Source organism: Saccostrea cucullata, unplaced genomic scaffold, assembly GCF_032062105.1.
Source record: "Saccostrea cucullata isolate Sc308-1 unplaced genomic scaffold, CSIRO_AGI_Scuc_v1 ctg78, whole genome shotgun sequence".
NCBI lineage: Eukaryota > Metazoa > Mollusca > Bivalvia > Ostreida > Ostreidae > Saccostrea > Saccostrea cuccullata.
In genome coordinates this window covers 1,174,439-1,185,797 of record NW_026940638.1, presented here as the reverse complement: position 1 = coordinate 1,185,797, position 11,359 = coordinate 1,174,439, and the positions used below count along the sequence as shown (strand labels likewise).

Below are 11,359 nucleotides of genomic sequence, written 5' to 3'. Positions count from 1 at the left end.
TTCTTTTTCCTGAACAGATTTTGGTTTCTTATGGGTATAGGTCTATAAAGCCAAATTTGGATTTACCTTTAGGGTAGGTTTCAATTAGCCAATTTAATAAAGTTGAATTGTTTGGATGCAGAAAATGGGTATAGAGGCACTTAAACTGTGCATCGTTATCTTTGATCAACCTCGGCTGAGCTGCTTTAGGAACAACAGGAAGAAGGGAGGGGGTATATAACAATAAGGCATGATAAATGCTCCTTGGCTCAGTCCGAGAACCGTGTCAGTTTTTGTACTTCTAGTAATGTTTTTATGTCCCTGGATCGAAAGATCCCGGGAGTATATTGTCTTTGTCCTGTTTGCCTGTCTGTTGTCAACTTTAACCTAGCCAATAACTATAGCGCTGTGAGGTGTAAGTGTATACCACTTCAGTCTACGTCCCACTCCAGATTTGTGTTACCATAGGGGGCATAGTGTTTCACAAAGTCATCTTGTTTTTTTTTCTTTTTTGCAGAAGAGTAAATACGTAAATCATGCAAAATGAAAATAAAAATTAAGTCACTCAAAAGTAGAGCTATTTTTGTTGTGAAGAATCGGTGCCATTACGCAAAGCTAGATACCAATCATGAATGTCCATAAAAAAGTCATATATATGGCCGTATAGAACCCCCCTTCCACCAATAATTTTGCCGATAAGTAGAATACTATAGAAAACATAACTACTATTCGCTTTTTGCTCAAAAAATGTTTGGTAGTTGATAGTGCCTCCAACTGAAAAGATATGGCTGTGCCAACCCCACACCTTCGGAGGTCCTGTTTCGCAATAGGAGCTGGCACGAAAAAGGTCCCTCACTGCTCAATGGCCTTAACGACGTTCGATCCTGATATTTAAAGTCTTAAACTTTTTTTGCCAAGTGTATTTTTAGTTTCTACATACATAGCTTAATAAAAATTCAATTCAAAAAATGGGTGTCAATACGCTTCTTTTGGCGCTACAGTACATTTAATATGACCTTTTTGCACTGAAATTTGTGTCTTAATTAAAAATTAAATTTTTGACGTTTTCCTTCCAATATTTTTATCCAATTAAAGCATGAAACAAAATGAACTCTAAGTTTGTTTATAAAAAGACACTTAAAAATTGTGACTAAGAAAAAGTTTCAAATTGCTTCGCATAATCAATTATTTGACCTTTCTGCACTGATAAAAAGTTATTTTTCTGGCATTGAAAATTTAATAAGCAAGAAAATTATTTTAAAGTCTTAAACTTTTTCTGATTTTAAGCAAATAGGTCAAATTTATCTTGAATATTTAGAAAAGAACATCAAAAGTGGGGGTATATGATGTAATTTTTTAGATATTACTAAAAAGGTGTCAATTTTACGTTAAAATTGGCTCAATTTTTTCCCGGATTTTCAGAACATATTTACTATATTTGTCACATTTTGTTCATAGAATTCATAAGAAATAATTAAATAGATATTTCAGAACCAGCATAACACATTTCACTGCAAAAAACAGTTTTGTTTGCAACCAGGATGGAAAAATAGGAATCCAAAATTAAGGAAGGTCCATACTTTTACGGATCCGGTTTTAATTTTACACACCAATATAAAATTCTGATTATCACTTTTTTTGTAATAAAATATTTTGGTTGCTTGAAAATAATTTAATAAGTATAAATTTATTGATTATAGTGTCAATTTGAATACAAAGCATTTAATATATACTATGGAAATTAACACTTTACACTTTGTCCAAAGGATTTATATGCTTTTAGCACATATACAGACACAAAATTCTTAATTGCCTTTATGAACCTAATAAACCCTTCTTATTTTTTTAAACAAACTAACTTGTGATCTATTTTTATAGATTTTAGGTCTATATCTTTTTAAATTTTACTTTCGTTTTAAATTTTATTAAAAATGATTGAAAAACTTGATATTCCAAAAATGGGGGTATACGTGTTCAAATGGCCGTTTTATTAAATTTTTCTGGTCAATCATAATAAAGTTTGTGTTTTTGTTAACCTTAGATATGATTCTTACTAATTTTAAAGAAAAAATGGCATGTAAACAATTTAGATTTTGAGAATTATTAAAAATAAAGATATTTTGAGATTTTATTCTTAAAGAAAGATTCAACATAATTTTTTAATGTTTTCCAGGAAAGATTTCAAATATTCTCCTGGCAAATGAATGTTTTTTCTTTCCACAAGTTTTAATATAAATTTGATGTGATTTGGTGCATAGCTTAATAAAATATGATATCACACTTCTTTATGTTTAATTTTGGCTGTTGAATTTTTAGAGGTATGTACTCAGAGACATGTTGTATGAAAATTAACCTGCAAAGATATGTCTTTTACGGCTGTTTTAGTTAGTTCATGAGTTATTCAAGGTATTCAAGTTAAAAAAGGATCAGTTTGACAGAAGATTTTGAAAGTACGGTTCCGCCACAAAATATAGTCCCTAGCTTAATTCTACTTGAATGGAATTTACTCGCGGTTTTTTCATTGAATATAGTTAAATTTGCACCGTAGAATTTAAATTTAATGTTAGAACTTAAAAATGATGCAGAATTTTATAAATAAAGGACCTGACCAAAATACGCTAAAAATCTCAGGATCGAACGTCCTTAAGTGCCGAGTATAGGTCAAATTTTGTGGCTCTCCATCGGCAAGTGGTGGCGTCTCCATATGAGTGAAAAATTCTCGAGAGGGACGTTAAACAATATACAATCAATGAATTAAATGGTTTTGTACTGTACCCTTATTATAACCTTATTAATAAGGATAAATGGTGGGGGGTTGTACCCAGGGTACATCTGTACCCGGTATCATCTTGAAACACGGTACCAATTTCATGTCATATATGCGGGCGACGAAACATATTTAAAAACAAAATGTGTTTGTGAAACACTGGTGTCCATACTGATGTATGGAAAAGATTGGAGTTTCTAAAATACAAGTCAAAATCCAAGATCGAGGTCAAAATTGTTGGTTTCCAGAGAATGGTTTCATTTACAAGGAATAATTGAACCTGTCATAAAATAAAGCCCTAGTACTGACTGTTCAAAAGTTATGGTCAAGGTTAATTTTTTTATTAAGTGGATCAAACTCTAAGTTTAATGTCAGAAGGTAACAAGATGAGTTTGTGAAACACTATGCCCATGCCCTCGATGGTAACACAATTCTGGAGTGGGACTTAGACTGAAGTGGTATACACTTGTAAGATTTTTAAGGGTTTCAAATGTAGACCAAAGGTCACTGTTAAGGTCAAATGGGCAAAATTTCTGTACCAATGGAAAGGTCTTGTCAAAATGAACACTCGTGTCAAATATTTAAAAAGCATTAACTTTGAAAGCGCAATGGTTACATGGGCAAGGTTAAAGTTGACAAAAGACAAACGGACAGGAAAAAAAACAATACACCCCCTGGATCTTTCGATCCGGGGGCATAAAAAATATTTATACCCATTAAAGGTCTTGTCACAATAAATACCCATTTGAAATATGAAAACCCTAAGCCTAGCTGGTACGTGGCATCAACTGTTTTTAAGTGTTGATCAAGATTAAAGTTTGATTTTTTTGGAAAAGTGGGTCAAACTCCAAGGTCAAGAGGTCAAATTTGGTGGTACCAGAAGAAGAAAGGTATTGTTACAAGGAATGCACCCGTGAAATATGCAAGCCTTAGTCCCACTCATTCAAAAGTTATGGACAAAATTCAAGTTTTTGCGGGCAAACAGACGGACGAACAGGACAAAAAACTTTTTACCCGAATCTTCAGTTATGAAGGCATAAAAATATTTGTTTATAAAAGTTGCAAGAAATTTTCCTCTGAACAGCTATGAGCATTTTGTATTCTTTGTTCACCCAGCTCCTTTCTGAAGATTGTAATGGATTAACGAGTTATTCGCGGAACGGTTTAACAAATATTTTCTAGTTCTCTGTCCTTGATGAGGTATTTATAGTCCCAGTTCTTGGGATTTAACCGAACTCAAAATATCCCGGTAACTGATCTGAAGTGCATAATGCGCATGCGCCGTCGCAGTACCGCAGTCTATATCATCATGGCTGATTCCTCCAAGGACAACACGGCTGCGGCGGCTCAGCCTCAACCTACATCCAAATTTGTATGGAAATTGTTTTATTCTCATTAATATCCTACATATTTACATTTTCAACCTTTATTTTCCTATTTATTAATATTTTTTGACATTTTCCCAGTTACTGGGACTTATCGAGATCGGTTAAATCCCATTAACTGGGATAGTATATACCTCCCTTGATTGCAGTCCGGTCTAGGGAACGAGTTTAGAACACTGACGTAATACACGTGTTTGTCAAGCATGTTGAAAGTGTTTTCATTCCCTCTTTCTAAAACTCTGCAGATAGCTAGACTAGGTCATGGATTGTTGGAAAAGAAGTATGTTCTTTTTTAATTCATGATTTCTATGAAAACTGGTTGCATTAAAGCGTTTTCACCTTTTATCGATTAGTCAGAATTTCCTCTAATCTTATGAAACAGATTAAACTGATAGTATGCAAAGCAGATACGATTTAAAAAGACTTCTAACTCTGTGAAAAAATAAATATTTTAAATATCTTTACTAAAACCGTTAGCTTATTTATTCAAGGAAATATATCTGCTGGATCCTTTCTGTTGACCTTGCCATGCCGGGTGCAGTTTAGGAATAAACCACCAGATGGTGTCCCCTGCTAATTAAAGTTAAAGTCGGTATATATGTAAGACTCCAAAGTCCGATGGTGACGCCAAAGTCCGATGGTCTGCGCCAAACCCTGATGGCTCGTTGTCTTTACGAACGCCAAAGTCCGATGGCTCGTTTCGTATGAGACGCGCAACGCTAAAGTGCGATGGTCTGACACGCCAAAGCCCGATGGTACGGAGGAACAATTAACATTTTTGACGTCACAAAAGTCCAACGTCATGACGTTCTTCTGCATTCAAAATCCAATATTTACATTCAGTGTAATTTTCTTAATGAAATCCATGACGTTCAAATCTCTATAACACACGTGAAATCTTGTCACCCCGCGTTAGGATACACAGTAGGAACTATGCATTTTCATTTCTTCATGAACACTAAAATGTACATTGTTTGACAAAATTTAATTTAAAAAATTAACCCTGTTAAATTAACATAAAAATAAAACAAATGTGCATTTAAAATTAATTTGTCAATTTTTTTTCCTCGCAATGTTCGTTTGCATTATTTAACTTTACGTCGTCACAAATGGCTCTTACATCTATAAAGCACACCAGTTTTGAAGGGCGCTAAATTCACATTAAAGATTATCGAAATAAACAATTATGAAGAGGAAAAATTAAAGAATATAAATATAAGTATTGAATTCATATTTTGGGATGTCTTCGGTCCTATAACACACCTGGCCGTGCCGACAAATTATCATACCGTGCTAACGCGCGGTATTCAATTTGTCGGCACGGCCAGGTGTGTTATAGGACCGAAGACATCCCAAAATATGAATTCAATGCTTAATTGATTCAGTACTCATCTCCTATACATTTTTACTGATATTGCTTTTTGTTTTCACCCATCAGAGGTATTAGGGTTAGTCCTCGTACACCATTCGAGTGATAAGGGTTAGTCCTTGAACACTATTGTGTTTCTTCGAACCCATCCGAGAGATTTTAGGGTTAGTCCTCGCACACTATTGGATTGATTTAGATTAGTCTTGCACCCACCTATGATAGTTAGGTTAGAGTTGATACTCATTGTTCAACTGATAAGTCTTAGTTTCGCATCTACATCCAAAAGACAAGGGCTAGTCTTTGTATTTATTATATTTTGTATTTATTTATTGGCATGGCTTGGCATCGCATTTTTGAGCAGTGGTACTATGACGTCATAAAAAGTAATTGTTTTCTGCGCCATCAGACTTTAGCGTGTCAAACCATCGGGGTTTGGCACAGACCATCGGACTTTGGCGTGACCATCGGACTTTGGAGTCCCATGGCACTTTGGAGTCCTACATATATACCTACCATATAGGAAAAAAAAACATTTTGCTCAGTTCTATGGAGTGATGGGGTGGCACATAATTGTATTTATTAATCTATTTGCTGTTTATTAAATTAGAGACTAAAGTTTTTAGTCTGACGTTTCTACGAATCTCAGACCAGTGTCACACAAGTTGATTCAGGAACTCTTACCTGGACTTCGATTCCTTGTTTTCAATATTTTGATGTATAAAGGCTGAATTGGATTAACTGCCCTGTTCAACTTTTCACTTTAAAACTTTGGACATCCTTTTAACAACGTTCGATCCTGATATTTAAAGTCTTAAACTTTTTTTGCCAAGTGTATTTTTAGTTTCTACATTCATAGCTTAATTAAAATTCAAATCAAAAAATGGGGGTCAATACGCTTCTTTTGGGCGCTACAGTACATTTAATATGACCTTTTTGCACTGAAATTTGTGTCTTAATTAAAAATTAAATTTTTGACATTTTCCTTCCAATATTTTTATCCAATTAAAGCATGAAACAAAATGAACTCTAAGTTTGTTTATAAAAAGACACTTAAAAATTTGGCAAAGAAAAAGTTTCAAATTGCTTCAATTATTTGACCTTTCTGCACTGATAAAAAGTGATTTTTCTGGCATTGAAAATTTGATAAGCAAGAAAATTATTTTAAAGTCTTAAACTTTTTCTGATTTTAAGCAAATAGGTCAAATTTATCTTGAATATTTAGAAAAGAACATCAAAAGTGGGGGTATATGATGTAAATTTTTAGATATTACTAAAAAAGTGTCAATTTTACGTTAAGATTGGCTCAATTTTTTCCCGGATTTTCAGAATATATTTACTATATTTGTCACACTTTGTTGATAGAATTCATAAGAAATAATTAAATAGATATTTCAGAACCAGCATAACACTTTTCACTGCAAAAAACAGTTTTGTGTGCAACCAGGATGGAAAAATAGGAATCCAAAATTAACAGTACTGTTATAGTTCAAAATAGAAAAACTGATCATTTTCGTCTAAAAAACCTTCGGCCACAAAACATAGTCCCTAGCTTAAATCTACTTGAATGGAATTTACTTGCGTTTTTTTCATGGAATATAGTTGAATTTGCACTGTAGAATTCAAATTTAATGTTAGAACTTAAAAATGATGCAGAATTTTATAAATAAAGAACCTGACCAAAATACGCTCAAAATCTCAGGATCGAATGTCCTTAAGTAACTATATTACTATAAAACTTTTGTCTCTTAACTTTAAAAGGTTTAAATCCAACAAAATATAAAGTTGTTGATTTTTTATAGCAATGTCCTATTCGTTTAAATCTCAGATGCTGAAGAGGTCCAGCAATAGTCTGCTTCAAATACTTCATATTACTATTATTTCCTATAGAAATATAAGTTGTTCATTTTAAATTACAGATGTTTTGAAAAGGCAGGAAATTCTTTGAGAAGATTTTCAGTGTGTTCAATTCTTCAGGATGATAAAGGAAGTTTAGATAAACTGCTGGAAGCCCGAAGCACCAGAAACAGAACAGATAAGTACAGGTACTTATAGAACAGTGAATGTGCTGCTTTTATCCTGATGTGCTATGCTTAAAAAAAAAGGTTTAGAAAAAATTCTCAAAAAAAAACACATTAAAAATGATTTCCTTTGTTTTAGATCAAACAGAGGTGAAGACTACTTCATAGGAAATGGTGTCAGGAAAAATGTAGGCTATGGCAATTCCTGGAATGATTTTCTTGAGGACATACCAAAAGAAAAACAAGAGTTCACTGAATTGGAGAAAAACTTCTATTTGGAACATGAAGCTGTCAGAAACATGACAGAGGTAATATTTACTATGAGATGTGTTGCTGCAGTATTTTCTGCAGTACATATCTTTTAGTTATTTCAAATAGATTTACAGTAAAACTTGGTTAATTTATAACCAAGTCACTGGGACCTACGAAATTACTTCACTATATCCTTAATTCATTATAATATCTGTATGAAGAATTCGTTTAATTTATATATCTTGGGATCCATGATAACTTTGCTATATCCATGAATTCACAATATCCGTGTTCATACTAAATGAGTTTTACTGTAATAAGTTAATTTGTGATGAGGTGAAATAGTGATGAATGATTTACTTTCAAAACCTTGGGTAGGTGGTTATTAGATATTTTAGATTAAAAGATTTTGAAAAAGACTTCTAATTTGTACTTTATTTTCATCAGGAGGAGGTCAAGATATTCCATGAAAGACATAATGTTAAGGTGTATGGGGATGTTCCTAACCCTGTGTTAGATTTGGATCACGTAAACTTTCCAGGTTGGTAACGATACTATACAATTATTGCTGTTTTTTGAGGTCAATACAATGATTTAGCCATCTGAGGAGTACAGTATTCACTGAGCCCGAAGGGCGAGGTGAATATTGTACTTCGAAGATGGCTGAATCATTGTATTGACCGAAAAAACAGCAATAATTGTTTTATTATATGATTCACTGATAAAATGATACAGCTCATTACTTGTTTGCATTTAATTAAGTCCTATGGAGAGAACAATCATAGGCATTTATGCCTGCTGTTCAATCCATTTCTATGAATAAAATATATATTAAACTAAACTAATTAAGTCCTAGCCAAATACAAGAGAGAAGTAGAATTAAAATGTGAATAAACCGTACCAGTCGTATCAATTTGAAATGTTTTTTTTATCAATTTTAGTTGCCATGAAAAAATATATAATGTCAGTCTTTTTTATAGGATAGATTTTGAAAGGAAGGTGTATTTCAGAGAAAACTGACTGCCAAAAAGTAAAAAAAAAAAATGTTGTTCAGTAAAAGTGTTGTAGGGGGGTCCCTAACCACCCTCACCCTAAAATATATATTTGCTTATGTTTTGTTCACAACAAAAAAATCATAGTCGTTTAAATAACTTGTATCAATTTGGAATTTCCCAATTTATTTTTAGATCAATGTAGAGTAAATAAATCCTTCTATTGACCTGGAACGTCACGTGCAGGTCAATACAACGTAGTATTTTTCTAACATAGTTGGATCTCAGCCAATCAGAGAGATGGAAATTATTCAATCATATAATAAAATCTCGTTATTTACCTCTCTGTGAAAATTTTTCTTTGAAAATTCAAATTTTATACAATTTCTCTGATAAATAGATGCCACTTGGGAACAGACTAAGACTAATTATGGGTACACAATCATTAGTCACAAGTGATAAAAATATAATACAAGTGTACGAATACTTTTTTCAGAGGAAATAAAGACAACGCTAACAAAGAATGGAATTACCACACCGACAGCCATACAGTCTCTGACATGGCCTATTGCTTTATCAGGGCTGGACAGTGTAGGGATCGCACAGACTGGGTCAGGGAAAACACTCGGGGTAACTATATTAGGAATCTCTTTATATTTAAATGAAACCAGTATTTTGCTATAACTATTTTATTCTTTTGTATGAATGACACTTGATGATATTATGTCCTGTTTCAGTTCATGTTACCAGCAATAGTGCATACACTGAATCAGAAAACAACAAAACAGAAGTTTCCAAGACGACCGAGGGTGAGTGATGATGATATATGAGTGTGACAGTGTTCTCAGTTAATTCAAATAAATTAATCAGTTACATGTAAATATAAAACCTTTCATGCATTCAAGGAAATTGTATGAGCATAAGCTATTTCAGTCTTGAAGGACAAAATTTTGCATATTTTATATATTTTTTATTCATGAAAGGTACTAATTTTGGCGCCTACAAGGGAGCTAACTCAGCAGATTGCCTCGGTCTCCTTCCCCTACTGTAAGCCATTTAAGCTGAGGACTGGATGTTTGTATGGAGGATCCTCCAAGTCAAGACAAATGCAGGAAATTTTAGGTTTGTCCCAGCATAATGGAGATCAGTGTTAAATATTTACATTACCTGTAAATAAACATATCTGACCCAGTATATTAACAAGCTCTTTACAGATTGTAAAACAATACAATAGTTAGGTGTTCTAACATACTACTGTAAAAATATACAAAACTATAAATGTACCGGTAATTAAACACATCTATCCCAGTGTATAACTGAGCTCTCAACAATACAAACACATCTCTCCCATTATACTAGTGAACACTGTACAATATAGAAACATTTTAAAATTAGTTTGTCCCAGTATATTACTGAACTCTGTACAATGTATGAACATTGTATAATTCTGTCCCAGCTTATTCCTGAACCCTATAAAATGTATTATAAACTCTGGGCTTTTTTATGCCCCCCTTCGAAGAAGGGAGGGCATATTGCTTTGCTGCCGTCCGTCGGTCTGTCGGTCCACTTAGTTTCCGTTCATTTTCTTCACTACCGTTGCACATACTGAAATGAAATTTGGTATACAGATTATCAGATGAATATCTAGGCCAAGTTCTGTTTTGGGTATGATCGTACCATTTTTTACAGAGTTATGCCCTTTTGACTTAGAAAAATTCCAATTATAGTCTATCCATTTGTCGAGATATGAGTGGACATGTATCCAGTTAAAGATAATTAATGAGCTTAGCATGGGAAGTTGGGCATCTCTGATCATGTGTTATCTATATCTCCTGAGAATTTGACAACAGAGGGAAAGATCTCTCTTCTCTAATTCTCTTAATTGTAATTTATTGCCTGTCAAAACATTTATTTACCAGCCTTTTTATGCCCCCCTTCAAAGAAGGGAGGGCATATTGCTTTGCTGCTTCTGTTGGTCTGTCAGTCCACTTAGTTTCCGTTCATTTTCTTTGCAACCGTTGCACATATTGAAATTTGGTATACAGATATATCACATGAGGATCTAGGCTAAGTTCTGTTTTGGGTCTGATCGCACCATTTTTATACGCCCGTCTTAAGGCAGGACGTATTACATGTATGTTATAGGCTTCATGTCCGTCCGTCTGTCTGTCCATTCTTGTACGGCTCATAACTTGAATATTATTAGGCTTAGGATTATCAAACTTTGTCAACTAATACTTCTTGGGTAGACGGTGTGTCGCGCACAAAAAGTAGGTCGCTCTGACCTTTAATAAAGATGCTAAAGCCAAATATGGAAAAATCCTGTCCGGCTCATAACTAGAAAACTATTAGACCTAGAGCTTTCAAACTTAGCAAAAGTATACATCTATGGTAGAAGGTGTGTCGCGGTCTATTTCAAGGTCACTGTGACCTTTAATTTAAGTAAATTTTTAAAAATAAACTAAGTCTTTTAAATTTTAAATTTCATAATCCTAAAAAATGTAAAAATATAGTTGTATCCTTATTAAAAAATGTTAAATTAAGTAAAAACTTATTTTTTCATATTCATATACTTTACAGCAATCTGTAACAAATGT

The 11,359-nt window shown here is 33.3% G+C and overlaps 1 protein-coding gene across 1 annotated transcript in view; it reads left to right on the top strand.

Moving 5' to 3' along the window:
- Positions 1 to 11,359, top strand: part of LOC134255842 (uncharacterized) — a 45,578-nt gene that overhangs the window by 28,944 nt on the left and 5,275 nt on the right. Inside the window, exons 25-32 of the mRNA XM_062738392.1 lie at positions 3,957 to 4,118; positions 4,377 to 4,411; positions 7,417 to 7,542; positions 7,658 to 7,826; positions 8,218 to 8,311; positions 9,259 to 9,392; positions 9,500 to 9,571; positions 9,746 to 9,884. Coding sequence (XP_062594376.1) covers positions 3,957 to 4,118; positions 4,377 to 4,411; positions 7,417 to 7,542; positions 7,658 to 7,826; positions 8,218 to 8,311; positions 9,259 to 9,392; positions 9,500 to 9,571; positions 9,746 to 9,884 — 931 coding nt within the window. The remainder of the gene's footprint in view (positions 1 to 3,956; positions 4,119 to 4,376; positions 4,412 to 7,416; positions 7,543 to 7,657; positions 7,827 to 8,217; positions 8,312 to 9,258; positions 9,393 to 9,499; positions 9,572 to 9,745; positions 9,885 to 11,359) is intronic.